The 19,465-nt window shown below is 41.3% G+C and overlaps 1 protein-coding gene across 2 annotated transcripts; it reads left to right on the forward strand.

The window, feature by feature from the left end:
* Positions 1-1,462: 1,462 nt before the first annotated feature.
* znf576.1 (zinc finger protein 576, tandem duplicate 1) lies at positions 1,463-18,526 on the forward strand. 2 transcript variants are annotated; one of them, XM_083534389.1, is made up of 10 exons: positions 1,463-1,609; positions 2,184-2,733; positions 5,214-5,738; positions 9,769-13,391; positions 13,559-13,766; positions 13,892-14,053; positions 14,147-14,236; positions 15,517-15,718; positions 15,808-16,015; positions 16,221-18,526. In XM_083534389.1, exons 2-10 carry the CDS (start codon positions 2,232-2,234, stop codon positions 17,421-17,423), a joined length of 6,723 nt encoding a protein of 2,240 aa, XP_083390515.1. In that variant the 5' UTR covers positions 1,463-1,609; positions 2,184-2,231; the 3' UTR covers positions 17,424-18,526. The 2 variants fall into 2 exon arrangements, with proteins under 2 accessions (XP_083390515.1, XP_083390514.1); XM_083534388.1 differs by having other exon boundaries at positions 1,464-1,609; positions 13,868-14,053.
* Positions 18,527-19,465: the final 939 nt, after the last annotated feature.

Below are 19,465 nucleotides of genomic sequence, written 5' to 3' on the forward strand. Positions count from 1 at the left end.
TAAGAAGCAGCTCTAAACAGAATCTGGTCAGGGTAATGACATGTGGTTTGTTCGATCACATTCACAATATGAATCATACTGAACATCATTTATTTGTACAATGTATTTAGTTATTTTTGCCTTTTTATTGCATGATTATATTCTGTAATTATTAAAGCTAACCTGTAACTATAAACTCATAAGTTGATGTAATTTTGATTCAGGATATTCCTGTATTTTTCTTGTTCTATCTCAGTGAATGTCACTTGGCAATATAACCTATGGATCCACTTAATATAATGTTAAATGTACACTCTTGTTCTAATTATTAAAATGTTATGTTTTCAAATAAATAAACCAATATGAATGACAGTAGTGTTTAAAATATTGTATTTTATAATTTAGTTTTAGATTAAACATATATATTATACACTTCCCGTGGGCTAACCACCTGCAGGAGGGACCGAAAGGGACTGGTGCTGTGAGGATTGGGCAGCAGTCGAAGGCGGGGGCCTTGACAGCCCGATCCCTGGACACGGAGAAGTGTCTGGAGAATCTGCTTAGACTGCTGCCCCCGCGACCCGAATTACGGATAAGCGGGAAAAGATGAATGAATGAATGAATATATATTATACATATTAATATTTAAGATTGTGAAGCAAAAGTGAAAAAAAGAATGTTTTATTTTAGGATGCCGTATTACAGCACGAAAACAGGAATGTTTATTGTGAAAAAGCTTTCTCTAGCCTTCCCCCCAAGCAAAGCAAAGTTTGTTATATATAGGATTTGGATTTGAGGTGGCATGGTGGTGTGCAGTATATATATATACTTTACATATATACATGCATATAATATACTGTTTGTATGTGTGTATATATATATATATATATATATATATATATATATATATATATATATATATATATATATATATATATATATATATATATATATACCCCAAATAAAATTCCTAAGTGGTATCCCATATGCCATGACATTATATTCAATTCAATTTCGTTTATTTGTAGAGCACTTTTAACATTGGACATTGCGTGAAAGCAGCTTTACAAAGATAAGTTTAGTGCCTATTTGCTCCTTATAATTGTGAGTTTGTACCTAATGAGCACGCCAGCTGCGACTGTGGCACGGCATAAGGAAGAAACCTTGAGAGGAACCAGATTTTAAAGGGAATCTGGGGTGGCATGAATGTCCATTCATTACAATGATATGTCATGGGGATACCGTATTATAGCAAGATACAGGAATGTTTCATAGAAAAAGTGTTAGTTCATAAACAAAGCCATCGCCTTTTTGCCTGATTCATGCCCTGTTTCAGGTGGTGTTGAGATTCTAGCAGAATGATGCTAAATAAGATTTTTTGCTTATAATCTGATTAATGGAAAGTGTTTTTGCAAATGCACTTGGTATCATTTTTTTTAGAAAATAGAAAACAGATGGTCATGGCCTGCTTTGGGAACCGACTACAATATCCAAGAGTACTTTCCCCCTCCCAGGTGACGTCACGCGCCCCGGTTTCCTCTTGATGGTGATGCTGCTCGCAGAGCAGAAACAATGCAGGTCGGTTGAATGGCCGATATAGCAGTACTTTGGACACCTTTGTGGCATTAAAGTAAGTATTATAAACATATAGAGTCGCCGTATGACAGTAAAGTGTGTGTGGGTGTAGAGGGTGAAGTGTATGAATAGAGTCGTGCTAGCGTTATAAGACTGAATAAAGCAGAGGTAGCTTAGCTTCAGCTTCCCCAGTTAGCTTCTGGTTTATCCTCATCCACAGCTTCAGCTAACTATGGGCGAGTCGAGAAATCGGCGTGTTTGTTGGGGCTAAACAGCGAGTAATCCGTAAAATGTGCAGGTTTTCATCGCATTTTTGATGGGATTTCATGGTGCAGTGAGGTATATGTGGGTTGAAGGTCCAGCCAGCGTGCACATCTCCTTCAATAACCCATTACTGAGCATTGGTGGTCCTTATTGATTCTCAGCACATCATCATATGGTTTCTTGCACGTTTTTACAATACCTTTCAATTCAAGATACTTAGATAAGTAAGGTTCAGCCCCTTGCCTAGCTTGTTGCCTATTGTTCTTGTTGGTTGTAAATCCCAGTTCCTCCACCGTCTCATTGTGCCTGCTATTTGGTTCACTGTTCGAGTCTCATTGTGAATTTCTCATTTGCATTTGTTTCAGGAGCTTTGGTCGCCTCGTTCCTTCGGATTCCTGCCAGAGCTGAAGATCATGGAGCTTGCCAGTCAGTCGGTGAGCGATCTCTTTCTTTCAAAAGGAGATCTGTCTCTATCCTTGGAGCACGTGAATCCTGCAGGAACGACATTAGATCACACAGTACAGGACATCACCACCCAGATCATTGGCCTTGGTGAGGGCAAACTGGACCTTTATGTCCCTTCGGAGGCAATAATCGAACCGATATCCCCGGCGGAGGAATTGCCGGAGGAATTGCCGGAGGAAAGCGCGCTTGCATATGAGGCTGCCGAGGAGGAAATCGTTAGGTTGGATGGTCCTTTAGATGCAGGGATGCCAAATGAGATCATAGGCATGGACTGTTCAGGGTCCGACTCGAATCCCTGCGAAGCGCCAGAAGATTTTGACCCTACGGTTCCTGGAGAGATGGAAATCGCTAAAGAGGATGCGAGTGCCAGAAAGGCAATCCCGCCAAAGAAGGATAGAATGGAACCACTCAAGATGGACATGTCGAAGTCTACGGTGATCCCCTTGACTTGTAAGTTCACCTCACCTGTTTATTACGGTGTATGAAATTAGAATCAGGTTTATTGGCCGAGTGTGTGGACACACACAAGCTGTTGGTGACTTGTAAATGTAGAGACATAAATAACACTATACATTTAGTCATTTTGTTTGGACTATAGAAGACAAAACAGACAATATGAGACAATATAAGCAATATGAGTATTAAATAGGACAATATACAGAGTTTATGACAGATCAGTAATGTACATAAATAAAATTACAAATAGCAGTATTGTGCGTCACATAAGATATACAGCCGTCACAGTGTGTGTAACATATATGGATGATGTGATGGCTGACAGTTATTATTAATGAGGGTGATTGCCTGAGGAAAGAAACTGTTCTTGTGTCTGGCGGTTTTGGTAAACAAAGTTCTGTAGCGCTGCCAGAAGGGAGGAGCTGAAAGATGTTGTGTCCAGGGTGCGAAGAGTCAGTAGTGATTTTTGCTGCCCGGTTACTGGTTCTTGTATAATTCAAGTCCTGGAGACTGGGCAGGGGAACACCACTGATCTTTTCTGCTGTTTTAACAGTGTTGTTGTTTTTTTCTGTCCTGTTTTGTTGCTGCTCCAAACCAGATAGGACTGATTCAATGACTGCAGTGTAGAACTACATCAACATCTCCTGTGGCAGACCATACTTCCCTAATTGGCATAGAAAGTACATCCTCTGCTGAGCCTTTTTAAGAATAGAGTTTATGTTGGACTCTTATTTTAGATCTTTGGAAATGGTTGTTCCCAGAAAATTTACGTTCTTGATAGATGACACAGGGCTATTGTATCTTGTGAGGGGGAGTAGTGTTGAGGGGTGTTTCCTAAAGTCCAGTATTTTCTTCAGTTTTGAGTGTTTTAGTTCTAGGTTGTTCTGACTGCACCATAGCACCAGCCGCTTCACCTCTTGCTGATATGCAGACTCGTTGGCCATATTGGATGAGTCCACTGAGCAGAGTATCATCAGCAAATTTCAGAAGTTTAACAGTTGGGTCACTTGATAATAAACAAGCTTCAGTTAGTTCAGAATGCGGCAGCAAGAGTTCTTACTAGGTCAAGAAAATACGATCATATAACCCCAATCTTATCGTCCCTACATTGGCTTCCTATTAAGTTTCGAATAGACTACAAACTACTGCTACTCACTTATAAAGCACTAAATGGTTTGGCTCCCATGTATCTATCCAGTCTCTTAACACGCTACAATCCGTCACGCTCCCTGAGATCTCAAAACTCTGGGCTTCTAGTAGTTCCTAGAATAGCAAAGTCCACTAAAGGCGGTAGAGCATTTTCACATTTAGCTCCTAAACTCTGGAATAGTCTTCCTGACAGTGTTCGGGGTTCAGATACACTCTCCCAGTTTAAGTGTAGATTAAAAACATATCTTTTTAGCAAAGCCTACACATAACACACATCACACACATCACATCACAACCTTGTGCTCCAGAATATATGATTACATGCACATTATCAACTTGTGCTGTTAATATCATGAACAGCAGCTAAGCTAATTCCTCTCCACTGCTTCTCTTTCTCTCCCCATCCCGAGGCATCCTGAGGTTTGGCCAGCTCTAGTCACGTCCCACCTCGTGAAGATTATGGATGATCATGGAGAAGTAGATGCCGAGTGTTTAAAGGCCCTGGCATGGAGAAGCTGATGCTGGATCTATGATGATCACAAATTGTTCTGTATTGTTGAAAGATTTATGACCAAACTCTTGATGTCACCCATATGAGGATGGGTTCCCCTTTGAGTCTGGTTCCTCTCAAGGTTTCTTCCTCATATCATCTAAGGGAGTTTTTCCTTGCCACTGTCAGGCTTGCTCATCAGGGACAAACGCACACCATTCACCTTCACTGTTGTTTTCTGTAAAGCTGCTTTGAGACAATGTCTGTTGTGAAAAGCGCTATACAAATAAACTTGACTTGACTTGACTTGACTTGATGTTCAGTTGTTAGTATAGAGGAAGAATAGCAGTGAGGAGAGTACACATCCCTGAGGAGCGCCAGTGCTGGCTTTCTGAATGCTGGAGGTAAAAGCGGAGGAATCATTTTGTCAATTTTGTTCAGCAACTATCGTAGTTTCGCCGGGTGAATCGATGGGAGCGCAGTTCTAAATCCCCACTGTCGCATCTTCACTAGCGCACCAGTGCGCTTCCCCAGCCAGCATCTCCTCCATGTTTTATAGAGAGAAGCTGCTCCTCCAACTAAGAGCTCGGAAAACGTTCGAGTTTGTAAAAACTGTAGTGAACTGCCCGATGTTAAGCAGTTCTTCTCTACTTTAAGTTATCAGATTAGGAAAACCAAACACACAGACAATAAACAAAAAGAAAGCTGCCATCCTTGGCACCATCTCGATAAGCTTTTTATGCGGCAGACATGACGCACCTTAATGCATTGTTTGTGTTTGTCTGTTCCTTCTTGACTTGCTGAATGGTTCTAATTTTCTTCTCTTCGCTTGCAGCGTCTCAGCTCTCACTGCAGTGTTTGGAGTGCCACATCATCTTCAGCGATGACAAGAGCAAGCAGCGTCACCTCAAAATGAACCACCCAACTGAGTATGAGCAGTGCATGCTCGGGGATTCGCTGTTCGCCTGCTATGTGTGCGATCAGCATTTCACCTGCTCTACGGAGCTCATGGCTCATCAGCGCTCTCACACAGAGAAGCAGCCTTTCAAGTGCCCCATTTGTGGAGAATCCTTCAGTCGATCGACTAAGCTTACAAGCCATAAAAAGGTACACTACAACAAGCAGGGTTATACCTGCTCGGATTGCGGCAAGCTCTACAAAACCTTTACTCTGCTTAAGTACCACCAGCGCATACACACCGGAGAAAAGCCATATGTATGCTTGCATAAAGACTGTGGCAAGAGGTTTATCATGCCCAAAGCCCTGCAGAAGCACCTGGAAGCACATCAAAAGGACGAGATCGGGGGTGTCGATTGTTTGACAAATACTTCATGCAAAGCAAAGAGAAGGAGGAGCAAGGGTAAGTGTCTCTAACCAATAGGGTTATTATTTTACTATTCTGTCTATTCCTACTGCAGGCAATTTTCTTAGACATAATGTACATACACTTTAGGTTCCCTGGTGGTCTAGTGGTTAGGATGCGGCGCTCTCACCGCTGCGGCCCGGGTTCGATCCCCGGTTTTTGAACTGACCCCAGCCATTAGAGTTGCACAAGCCAGTGCACTCTTAGTGCCGGTTAAGCCCGGATAAATGGGCAGGGTTGGGTAAGGAAGGGCATCCAGCGTAAAAACATGTGCCAAATCAAACATGCGGATCCTGAATACGTATGATCCGCTGTGGCGACCCCTAATGGGAAAAGCCGAAAGAAAGTTTATAAAGTACATACACAGTGGTGGTTTAGTGGTTAAGACTCTGGGTTGCTGATCATAAGGTCGGGGGTTCAAGTCCCAGTACTGCTCAGCTGCCACTTCCTACAGCTTCAGACTTTTCAGGAGATTGCAGTCTAATTGTCTGTCTGCAATTCCAGGTAAACACATTTCTGTGCAGGGGCTTTCACCCAGTTAACAATCAATAAATAAACAAAATGATTCTGTAATCTGATCACCTAAAGCAGTTTGTTTAATTCAAGTTTGTTTGTAACGCTTTCTTTGTTTTCTGTGATGACTTAAAAAAACCCTCCCATTTATAGTACTTATAGAGTTCAATGCTTATATGGCTATTCAAGTTACAATACAGTACTACATAAAGCTAAGGATATTATGTAGTTGAGTCATTTTGTTTGCTTCTTACTTTGCAGCTTAAATATAAACGTGTGCCCCCCCCCTTCTCATATATATATATATATATATATATATATATATATATATATATATATATACATATATACATACAGTGAGGAAAATAAGTATTTGAACACCCTGCTATTTTGCAAGTTCTCCCACTTAGAAATTATGGAGGGGTCTGAAATTTTCATAGTAGGTGCATGTCCACTGTAAGAGACATAATCTAAAAAAAAAAAATTCAGAAATCACAATATATGATTTTTAAACTATTTATTTGTATGATACAGCTGCAAATAAGTATTTGAACACCTGTCTATCAGCTAGAATTCTGACCCTCAAAGACCTGTTAGTCTGCCTTTAAAATGTCCACCTCCACTACATTTATTATCCTAAATTAGATGCACCTGTTTGAGGTCGTTAGCTGCATAAAGACACCTGTCCACCCCATACAATCAGTAAGAATCCAACTACTAACATGGCCAAGACCAAAGAGCTGTCCAAAGACACTAGAGACAAAATTGTACACCTTCACATGGCTGGAAAGGGCTACAGGAAAATTGCCAAGCAGCTTGGTAAAAAAAGGTCCACTGTTGGAGCAATCATTAGAAAATGGAAGAAGCTAAACATGACTGTCAATCTCCCTCGGACTGGGTCTCCATGCAAGATCTCACCTCGTGGGGTCTCAATGGTCCTAAGGAAGGTGAGAAATCAGCCCAGAACTACACGGGAGGAGCTGCTCAATGACCTGAAAAGAGCTGGGACCACCGTTTCCAAGGTTACTGTTGGTAATACACTAAGACGTCATGGTTTGAAATCATGCATGGCACGGAAGGTTCCCCTGCTTAAACCAGCACATGTCCAGGCACGTCTTAAGTTTGCCAATGACCATTTGGATGATCCAGAGGAGTCATGGGAGAAAGTCATGTGGTCAGATGAGACCAAAATAGAACTTTTGGGTCAGAATTCCACTAAACGTGTTTGGAGGAAGAAGAATGATGAGTACCTTCCCAAGAACACCATCCCTACTGTGAAGCATGGTGGTGGTAGCATCATGCTTTTGGGGGGGGGGGGGGGGGGGTTGCACATGGGACAGGGCGACTGCACTGTATTAAGGAGAGGATGACCAGGGCGACGTATTGCGAGATTTTGGGGAACAACCTCCTTCCCTCAGTTAGAGCATTGAAGATGGGTCGAGGCTGGGTCTTCCAACATGACAATGACCCGAAGCACACAGCCAGGATAACCAAGGAGTGGCTCTGTAAGAAGCATATCAAGGTTCTGGCGTGGCCTAGCCAGTCTCCAGACATAAACCCAATAAAGAATCTTTGGAGGGAGCTCAAACTTCGTGTTTCTCAGCGACAGGCCAGAAACCTGACTGATCTAGAGAAGATCTGTGTGGAGGACTGGGCCAAAATCCCTCCTGCAGTGTGTGCAAACCTGGTGAAAAACTACAGGAAACGTTTGACCTCTGTAATTGCAAACAAAGGCTACTGTACCAAATATTAACATTGACTTTCTCAGGTGTTCAAATACTTATTTGCAGCTGTATCATACAAATAAATAGTTTAAAAATCATATATTGTGATTTCGGGATTTTTTTTTTAGATTATGTCTCTCACAGTGGACATGCACCTACGATGACAATTTCAGACCCCTCCATGATTTCTAAGTGGGAAAACTTGCAAAATAGCAGGGTGTTCAAATACTTATTTTCCTCACTGTATGTGTGTATATATATATATATATATATATATATATATATATATATATATATATAATTAGTATGGCCATAGTTCATGCATTTACATTTGCGGCATTTGGCCCTTATCCAGAGCGACTTACATCTGAGCAAGTGAGGGTTAAGGGCCTTGCTCAAGGGCCCCACAGTGGCAGCTTGGTGGTGCTTGGATTTAAACCCAGGACCTGAAGTCCAATACCTTAACCAGTGAGCTACCACCTCCCCTTATGCTCATCAGTCACCACGGGCTAAAAACTTTGGGCATCTCTACCAAAGAGGATGCTCTAGATTTTGTTTAAAGAATTTGGTGGGTAAGTAAACCAGATATCCTCATGCCACAAGCTGAGGTATGTGGTTTGTTCTATTTTAACCTCCCAAAGGCACTGTGTTACACCTGGATATCCGGTTATCTGCATAAAGTGTCATATGTGTAATATACGATTTGGTTTTTAGATTAAATATCACAGTCATACAACATTGGTTTACATACACAATAGAGAGCATGGCCACCCGAATGCTCGATTGATGCGTTTTATCTTTTAACATCCTGTTCCACATTTAGTGTTTCCCATTTGCTGTGGAAAACATAAGCTCCACTCTACTGGGAAGATGTTCTACTAGATTTTGGAGTGTGTTTTCAGAGATTTCTGCTCATTCATCCACATATGTAGGATGAGGAGGCCTGGGGTGCATTCCAATTCACCCTAAAGGTGTTCAATAAGGTTTTAGCTCAGACCTGTAGAGCTGGGTCAAGATCTTCAAGATTTTCCATGCCAACCCAATATAAATCTATCATATCTTCATGGCACTGGCTTTGTGCACAGGGGCATTGTCTTGTAAGGGATTGTATTTTCATTATATTCACTAAACCAGCAGAAGATAATAAAGAAATGAGTTGGGCCATCAACCATGGTAAGATACAGAGTTTTCTATGACGTAATTGTTGCATAGTAGCAATATTTATTGCAAATAATTTTGTAGTTCTCACAAAGCTATCCAGAGGTTACACTCTGGTTATCTATGGCTCATAGAATCATTTCAGTTTAATTGCCTTTGTCTGTAAAAAATAGGTGATTGTTGGCCAGTTTTATTGATTTATACCAGCACTTCTATCAGCTGCATGCAAGGTAGGCAGTACTAATATATAATAAGCATTTCAATAAACATTTTACGTGTTTTTCGCTTGTTTTTTTTTTCACTGTCTATACATTTTATATGCTTTTTTTGGTCCAGCCATACAAATGAATTGTCATGTGTTGTGCCGTAGCCAATAGTTGCACAACAGCTGCACTGCAACCAGCAGGGGACAAGAAAGAACATAAAGAAACATAATTCAACTGGAACTGAGCGAGAATCGCTAGGGGTTGAGGTTGCTATTAACTAAAAGATAGCTGCTGTTAAGGTCCATTTAAAGGTTTTCCAAAGGCATAGACACCCTTTTTTTTTTTTAATGCAAAAATGCATTTCTTGGAAATGTGCATAGTTATGATTAACAAGATACTTATACAAACACATTTTTACTGTTCCAGGTACATCCACTAGGAAATACGAATGCTCACAATGTAATGAATCATTCAAGACGGCCAAATCACAGTTGCATCACAATAAGATAAAGCACTTACAGTGCTCATTCGTTAAGCCTTTCAGTGCTGTGGCAACAGGAAGCCCATCTCTGACTGATGTAGTTCAATTACCCCTACAACACATAGAAGCCATTGGACCAACAGTGCAGCAAATAAGTCCACTTGGAGTCGAACAAATTAAAAGACTAATAGAGAAAATGGGAAATGTCCAGAAAGTAAATCAACTGGTAATTTTTGGACTTGACCAGGTACCTTTTCAGGCAGAAAATGCTGGAAATCAACACCCACAGGGTCTCATCCAACAGATGCATTTTGATTTCACACAGCCAACAGATCAAGAAGTTGTACTGCAGTCGGCAGAGGACAGGATAGGACACGAAGGAACAGCGTCAACTGGAAATGAGCAAGACACGTTGTTAGAATCGATCAGCATCGAGGTTGCTGATGAACAAAAGAAAACTGTGGAGAAAAATGTGGTCCAGGCAACTATTTGTGCAGAGTGTCCAGAAAAACAGGTGAACGTCATAGAATCAGACTTGACAGGAGCACAGTTGAATGGGATTCAGTATGAACTTCTGCCAGAACTGACTGAAAAAGACTTTTTACCTCCTGAATTGGAGGCCAGTCATAAACTTATGCTTACAACAGACATGTTGCAGATTCAAAATGCAATGGATGTCAAATCTCCGGAATCGCTGAACAATCCATCTTTGGTGTTCATAACCGAGTTTGAAAGTAGAATGGCGAGTGAGAAGGAATTTGAGATTAACCCGACAGACATCACAGTTTCAGAGAAGGACAACACTAATGCAGAGCCGTGTCAAAAGGACTTAGAGTTGGCTGATTTATTGATGGAACCTATGACCCAAACTGTGGAGGGGAATGTAGATAACTCTGATATGACTAGTGCAGATCCTCCAAGTCAACAGCCATCTGCGGCAATAGGTTTTTTAGTAGAATCCGAGCCGCAAACTGAGCAAGATGCTCCAGATAAACTAGATGAGACCAATGCTGACACAGAGTCTCAGTGTCAAAAGACGAAGAAGGCAACAGATTCATTTGTAGAACCTCAGCCAAAAATTGAGCAGGTAAATCCTAAACTTGATCAGAGTCAGGCGATTGAAGATAAGTTAGACCAACAGCATTTGAAGGAAATTTTCTCATCAGAGGATCTGATGATTAAACCTTCTCTTCTCAAACCACCCAATGAAGAAAGTTCTATCTCGGAGGAAGTGCCCTGTAGTGAATCCAGTGCACAACATAGCGGAGTGGAAACTAACGACCAGAATCCTTTGGCAGAAGATTCGCCGTACGTTAAGAAAGTGCTCCCCGCAAAGAAGAAAAGTTCTAAAAAGCAGTTGAAAAAGCAGTCCCAGTACTCTGAACCTCAGGATGAGGCTACAAAAGGTACATTGCCTATAACAAAAAATCAGAAAATTGTATCAAAGTCCTCCAAGAAACAAGAGAAGACAAAGAAGCATTTTGGAAATAAACAAAAGAAAAAGAATTCCAAGTCCAAACTGTTGAATATATCCAAAAACAGTCTATATAAAGATAAAGAAGACATTGATCTTGGAAATGTGCCTGTTGTTTCACACACTGAGATAGGAAAATTAAAACATAAACATAAAAAAGGAAGGAAAGCTGAAAGGTCTGCTGGTCTCATCCAGGCCCTTAGTCTTCCCTGTGAACAAAAACTTATGAAGGTGCCGGAGCAAGCACACCGAGGGAAACCCCGGAAACGGAAGTTTGAAAGCCAGAGAGAATTGGTAAAGAAAGGAAGGTCTGCGCAGGAGACCCAGCAAGATGAAAACCCTGTGCCAAAGAAGAAAAAGTCAGGCAAAATTCCTGAGGCAGTTACCCAAAAGAAAGCGAAGAGTAACGTCAAAGTAAATAAAGTAAATAGGAAAAGCCACAAGCTGGCGAAGCAGCGGGAGAAAGATAAAGACGTATCAGACACCCAGATCGTAGACCAAATAAAGGAACAGGCCTTGCTTCTGCTGAAAGGTCACAAGCAACCACAGCTGAAGGTGCACAAGTTGGATGCTAAGACTACAGGATTAGACCACCAACTAATACAAAAGTGTCAATCCAATGAGATTTATGGCCATGAGACTACAGTGGAGCCAGCAAAGGAAGGGCTACAAAGTAAATCAGCAAGCCAAAAGAAGAAGAAACCAAAAACAATGAGGAGGAAATCCAAAGTAGATTCAAAACAAGCATCTCACTTGCAGACATCTCCTATTAACAGTGAATTATTAACTCCTGGTCCAAAACAAAAAGTTGCAAGGAAGCGTAAAGCTACTGCGAAAATCGATCAGGAAATTGCATTAAGTCCTCCCTATTCTCACCTGATAATCGGATGCCATGATTGTGGGAAGAGCTTTTCGGAGGTGTCTGCTTTGCAAGAGCACATGGCATCAATGCACTCCGGACATGGAGCCCTCTCGTCTATCGTACCATGCAATGATTCTGAAATCCCCAACGTTAGCCTAAGGCCGAACGAAATAATGCTTACAAATACAGTCCTCTCGAGCGGCTTCGAAATACGCGTACCGACAGACTGGGATGTAGAGTCAGAAATGAGAGATATCGGTTTGGGGGATGAACAAAGGAATGAGCACAGGCTTTCATTTCCAGCCCTCAATCCTTCCCCTTCTTTTCCAATGACGACACCTTTTGTTGAAGTAGAAGGTAAACAGGATGGGGCTAAAAATCACGAGGCTCCGGTTCGACTTAAAAAGGCGGTTGGTAAAAAATCTGAAACAAATAAAACTAAGCTTAAGGAACAGGAGAACATGGGTGTTCCTTTACTTCTTCCAGCCTCATTGTCTGAGCCAGAGAAAATCATGGATGGACATTTAGTCACGGTTGAGGCTCAAAATGAAGGTGATTCCCATGTTTCCACTAAGGTACCCATCCTCTCCCAGAATAACTCCCACAAGGTTTCTGATGCACAGGAAGTGGAAGCAAGCCACACCACGATCGGTCACATTCCATCATTTACTAACCAGCTGTCTCCAAATCCTGTCAATGCAGCGTCCACTTCTAATCCTGGCTCTTACTTTGAGCGATCAGAGATTAAGCAGGAGGCAGACGAGTTATTGGTTCAGACGGTAGCGAGCCAAACAAACACTTCTATGACAAGAGGTAGAAGAGGACGAGGAAGCAAGGGTAGGGGGAGGAGACAACTGGGAAAAAGGCGTTCTGCTGAAAACAAACACCCAGAAGAACTGGTGGCCAGTGAAGAAGACTGTCAGGTCGTCTTTGAGCTTTATTCACTCACAGGTACCAGTGAGGAAAAGAACGAGGAAATCATCCAAAACCAAAAAGACACCTCAGTTAATGCTACTGCATCTTCCCCACGCTCAGCCTCGACAGAGTCTTTAGAAGTTCAGGAAGTATGCGTGTTGCCTCAGCCTGTTAATGCCAGTGCTTCGGAGACAAAATCAAAAAATGGTTTCCTACGTCAGAAGTCTGGAGAACATGACAAGAACTGTAGTCTCTCCACTAGCTTAAGGAAGAGGAGAATCATCTCTGTACAGTGCCAGAGTGGAATGACAGGACAGGTAAGTTTCTGTTGGGTATGTAATACAGATTTCTTAATTATGTGTTTGATAACTGTTTAAAGTGAAATAATAAAAAAAAAATGAATAGCAGTTTATGGGGTTTAGCCAGCAGGATTAACATCCTTCCTATGGCCACATGATTTTTTTGTTGTGTATTAAATCTGCAGTCCGATCATGGATTAACCTCTGCTGGAACTTCAGCTGACGTGAAAATGGAAGCCAGTCCATCTGTCCTCACACCCCCGGTGAATGATGGAGATTTTTTGCAAGGAGTTCAAATGATTTTGGTAAAAGCAGAAGATCAGCAAATTTCAAACGATCCCCACGTTTTACAGGAAGCTCAGCATATACAAATGAACCACAATGCATGTCAAGGTAAGGATTTTGTAATTCAGATTACTTTATAATATTCGAATCTAATCAGTCTAGTTGGCATTTGTTTATAATTCAATACATTTTCTCATCATACACTAAAGAAAAGCACCTGGACTGTTCCACAGTTGGAATTTCCTCTGGCTCACCAACAGCCACTCATTCGTCTACTGCCAAGCAGTGTATTTTCTACCCTGTAAAGGAGGAGGAGGGGGAGATGTTGGTAGAGCCACAAGCTAATAACCAAGAGACCACAGGTTCAGAGGGATCAGAAGAGAGGACAGAGCCATGTAAGATCGCTAGATATTTGGAGCCAGTGCATGAGTTTGGAAGTGAAGTTCTGGACACCATAACACTAATTTGTCCTTTCTACCAATCTGTAGGGGGTACAGCTGGATTAGAGGAGTGTCAGATCAGGATTGGATGCACACAAATGGAAGTGCACCATAATATATATACCAGCACTGAAGAGTGTAAGTAATCTATATATATATATAAAGCTCAAATACCACTGACTGACTCACTCACTCATCACGAAATCTCAAAAACCACTGAACGGATTGCAATGAAATTTGGAACATACCTTCCTCTTGGGTCTTAGGTGCTCACTAAGAAAGAGTTTTGAAAAAATTCGCCCTGGATCGCGGCTAACTCGCGCAAAACGCGATTTCTCACGCATTGTAAATTCTTCGAAATAACATTACGGATCCTCATGAAACTTACTACATTGTTTCTTATAAGATGTTAGATGCACGATAAAAATTATTTTCAAAGTAGTTTGCCCTGTATCGGTACTACAAAGGGGTAGTACGTTATTTGTTGACGTTATTTCTTTGGAGGAAATTTAATAATTAGCTAAAGGTGCTATAATAATTTTTATTAGGGCTCCCTCGATGTAAAATAAGTCTTTAAGTGAATAAGTGTTTACTGGATGAAGATTTTCTATTTGAGTTACAGTCAAACTATAAAAATGAGTGTTCAACCATCACGTACTCTCTGTACGACTAATATACAAAGTCAGTGTAGTAACAGTAAATAAAGACAATGGTTTACAGGTTGAGGCCTGTATTGATTTCCATATCACCTGAGAGCCCATCGGACTCTGACCTCCCCTACCCCACCTCGCACTGTCTGGATAGTGGGTAGACACAACATAGTCGGAGCTTAGTTAAGTTCATGGTCCTGACCAGTACAGACAGACGTTCTGATCTCTGATCATCCAGTCCTGCTCAGTGCTTACTGCTTATTGCCATATTGCTTAGCATTCAGCCTTCTGTAGCGAAGCACGGGTACTTTTCGCTAGTATATTACATAAAGTTGTTGGTTTGTCACTTTATAATTCATTGGGAGGGAGTGTGTATGGTGGCTTTTTTAAAAGTATTGGGAGTAGTTGTTTGGTTGCATTTTTTTTTTTATATACACATTTTTGGGGTGATTTTTGTTTGGTGCCATTTTTAATACATTTTAGGGAATTTTGTTTGGTGGCATTTTTAATACACCCAATACGAGTGTAGTTGTTTGGGTGCACTTTTTAATACATTTTTGGGGTGATTTTTGTTTGGTGGCATTTTATAAACATTTAATACATTTTGAGGGGGATTTGTTTGGTGGCATTTTTCATACATTTCGGATCTCATTGTCGGATATCATAACAGTGTCATCTTGTGTAAAAACAAATAAATAACTTAAATAATACATAGCTTATTTTAATTAAAGTTTGCCTTTGAGAATGTGCAACTGTTTTCACATGCAGGCAATGCTGATGCTGAGCAGCCGAGAACCGAAAACATCCTTGAATTCCTTTCCCAAACGTCAGACCGGGAGGACTATGCAGGTGTCCATTCTGAGCCAGAAGCAGAAACTCACATTTTATCTTGTTACTGCGGTATCTATGCGAATGGAGCAGTGCGACCATGTGAGATGGCCAACGCTGAGCATCATGCAAACATTTCAAAGTAAGTCTTGTTGCCGTGAATAATTATTTAAGGAAAAGAGCAAAAATCTGTCTTATGTGTACCTTCTATGGCTCTTTTTTTTTTTATAGAAATACAGGTTGTCCTGAGGCAGAAGACCAGCAGACGGGCAGTAAAGAGCATTGTGAGCCTATTGACTACTTCGTTCAGTATTTTAGTTGGAATATATGGAAGGATATTGCAGTCTGCACAGGGCAAGTGTCCAAATTGGCAAAGCCTGTTACTAAAGAGGAGGTAGCCCATTTTGTGGGAATCCACATTGCAATGGGAACCCTAAAGGTGAGTAATATAATTTTTGCCAATAAATTCCGTAAAGGTCTATCAAGGACCCAAAAATTTCCCTGTATTCAATATGATGCACACACTCAACGTAGATGTAGGCTTTGCTGCTAGATAGTACATGCTAAAAGTCTGGAATCATGCTGAACAACTTGCATTAACAAGCCAGTCACTGTTTTTCTTTTTCCTTCCAATTAACCCTCAGTTTCCAAGTATGAAGCTGTACTGGGACGATTTCACACGAGTGCCACTGATTGCTGATGCCATGTCTGCGGCCATGTTTTCTGAACTTGCATCTAATCTAAGATTGGCCAGTCTTGAAGAAGATGGGCTGAACCAGAACGGACAGAATGCACAAGAGGATCAGGGGACACGCAATTGCAACGAGGTTTTGGTATCAAAGAAAGATCCTCTATGGAAGGTTCAGGCGATAGTGAACAGAGTTCGAGAAGGGTGTCAAGCGCTTCAGCGAAACGGAAATTATGGCGTTGACCAGTATCCCCTCCCTTTTCAGAAACACCCAACACACTCATTACATCATACAGTCGTGATCAATGCAGCTGGGTTGGTCGTGGATTTTAGCCTGCGTGTCAATGACTGCAACAGGGAGGAAATTGTTAAGAGAATGGTCGCTCGAGAGAAAAGTGACCAGCAAGGAATGGTATTCCTTTGCAAGCCAGAGCTTTCAACACCTTCCATGTTGGAGCACCTGCTCGAGGCAGGGGTGCGCAGTGCCGGCAAAGTTGGTGGTGCTAGGGGGCAAATAGGTGATGAGTTTGTCACTTCTGATGGGAAACTAAAACTGTTCAGATGCCATCATGGCTTTATCCTGTCAGCAGTGTCGAAGGAAAAATCCCGCTCGACATCGCTCGTCAGTGGCTTTGAGAGGGCAATCAAAGCTGCCAATCTGAACAGGGATTTGAGGAGCCTTTATCGCACACCATGCACAAGCTTGTTACCCAGTGCTTGGCCACAGTCTGTACTTTGGGACCTTATTGATCTGGCATTAGTTAATTCTTGGCTCCAGTACAAGCAAGATCAAAACCACCTTTCAGAACCCCTGTCACTGATGGCATTTCGACTGGAAGTTTCCAAAGCTTTAATCCGCTCCACCAATATTGCAGTGCAAGACTCCTCACCCCCGTATCTTCCTCCACCAACACGGCCTGTATCTAACACATCCACAGAACGTTCGGATGTCTTTGAGACACCTTTACCTGATGCAGCCACGCGATACGACGGATTGGGCCACTGGCCAGAACAACTCTCCGAGGGCGAGGAGGCCAGGTGTAGGTTTGGGGGTTGTGAGCAAATGTCAAGAGTACGTTGTCTCAAATGCTGCGTTTTCCTCTGTATTTCTCGCAATCACAATTGCTTCCTGAAGTTTCACAGCCAAGGAACTACATGAATCTCCTCAGCTGCTCTCATCGTAGGTCATGAGTTCAATGAGTTTTAATCTTTTTTATCCTTGTGATTGTTTGCTCTGTCCTAATTTTGTTTAAAACATGCAAGCATGTTGTTCCACAGGCCGATTTATAGTATTGGTACAGGGCTGTACATGTCAGTTTGCCGGAGGGTCGTGGATCATTACAGCTGTGTAAGCTTAACCCTGACACACACTAGGTCTGAATGATAATGCCCCTCATGAAAAAAAACTCAAGAAGCGATTTTGCACAGTTTATGTTTTTACACTTTAAGTATACAACAATCGTTTACATAGGGAATTTTGCCGCTTGTGTAAATTATTATAATTTTTTTTACTTTCGGGGCCCCTTATTCCCCCCTGCTATAGCAGCCCTATCTAGTAGATTTATAATTTATTTTTAATTATTGCCCCCACATATCTACACTATTTGAAACTGATTTGATATTTCTGTATTATATATTACACTAATTGAGCTGTACATAAATTGTGCAGATGTGCAAACAGACGTTTAAGTGATACAGTGCACTCAAAAAACATGTGGGTGAGAAATCCTTTCTTAGCAGAATTTTACACTTTCAGGGCTACAACAAAGGTGTTTGCTTAATAATAATAATAATAATAATACTAAATGTAATAATTTAAGTTTTAAACGTGTTTTTAGATTTTAATTCGCAGTCGTACTATATATTTTTTTATCTTATTTATGTTGCTTGATGAAACCCATTTGCTGTTAGAATTTAGATTTATACTGTAAATTATTTGACAACTGTCAGTTTTTAGTTTGCTTATTTTAACCATCATTGTACTGCATTTTTTTTATTTTTATTTTTATTTAATTTTTTTTATCTTAAGGTTTTATAAACCCAGACCCACATTTTGTACAAAAAATGTAATTGTACAGTATGAACTGTCCACAGATTTAAGCTGTGTTTTTTTTTTATTATTTATTATTTTTCCCCTGATATATATTCGATGTCAGTGACGAATGTATAGTGCCAGTTTGGCTTTGAGTTTTGAATTAAAATGTCTTGTGTTATGACTGATTTTTTATTTCTTTTTTTGGAATGAATTGATTGTTCAGTAAAGAATGTGAATTGTATTTGATTTTTTTTTATTGTTTACGGGGCTACAGTAATCCCTCACCTATCGCAGGAGTTACGTTCCAGACCAGCAAACTGAACACCTAAGAAAGTCAATGTTAATATTTGGTACAGTAGCCTTTGTTTGCAATTACAGAGGTCAAACGTTTCCTGTAGTTTTTCACCAGGTTTGCACACACTGCAGGAGGGATTTTGGCCCACTCCTCCACACAAATCTTCTCTAGATCATTCAGGTTTCTGGCCTGTCGCTGAGAAACACAGAGTTTGAGCTCCCTCCAAAGATTCTCTATTGGGTTTAGGTCTGGAGACTGGCTAGGCCATGCCAGAACCTTGATATGCTTCTTACAGAGCCACTCCTTGGTTATCCTGGCTGTGTGCTTCGGGTCATTGTCATGCTGGAAGACCCAGCCTCGACCCATCTTCAATGCTCTAACTGAGGGAAGGAGGTTGTTCCCCAAAATCTCGCAATACATGGCCCCGGTCATCCTCTCCTTAATACAGTGCAGTCGCCCTGTCCCATGTGCAGAACCCCCCCCCCAAAGCATGATGCTACCACCCCCATGCTTCACAGTAGGGATGGTGTTCTTGGGAAGGTACTCATCATTCTTCTTCCTCCAAACACGTTTAGTGGAATTATGACTCAAAAGTTCTATTTTGGTCTCATCTGACCACATGACATTCTCCCATGACTCCTCTGGATCATCCAAATGGTCATTGGCAAACTTGAGACGTGCCTGGACATATGCTGGTTTAAGCAGGGGAACCTTCCCTGCCATGCATGATTTCAAACCATGACGTCTTAGTGTATTACCAACAGTAACCTTGGAAATGGGGTTTTCAGGTCATTGACCAGCTCCTCCCATGTAGTTCTGGGCTGATTTCTCACCTTCCTTAGGATCATTGAGACCTCACGAGGTGAGATCT

Source organism: Silurus aristotelis (assembly GCF_946808225.1).
Source record: "Silurus aristotelis genome assembly, chromosome: 1".
Lineage (NCBI taxonomy): Eukaryota > Metazoa > Chordata > Actinopteri > Siluriformes > Siluridae > Silurus > Silurus aristotelis.

Coding starts and splice junctions, on each gene's coding strand:
- znf576.1 (XM_083534388.1), top strand. CDS start 2,232: ATGGAGCTTGCCAGTCAGTCGGTGAGCGATCTCTTTCTTTCAAAAGGA. Junction 13,392..13,558: donor AGAGTGGAATGACAGGACAG/GTAAGTTTCTGT, acceptor TTAAATCTGCAG/TCCGATCATGGATTAACCTC. Junction 13,767..13,867: donor GAACCACAATGCATGTCAAG/GTAAGGATTTTG, acceptor CATACACTAAAG/AAAAGCACCTGGACTGTTCC.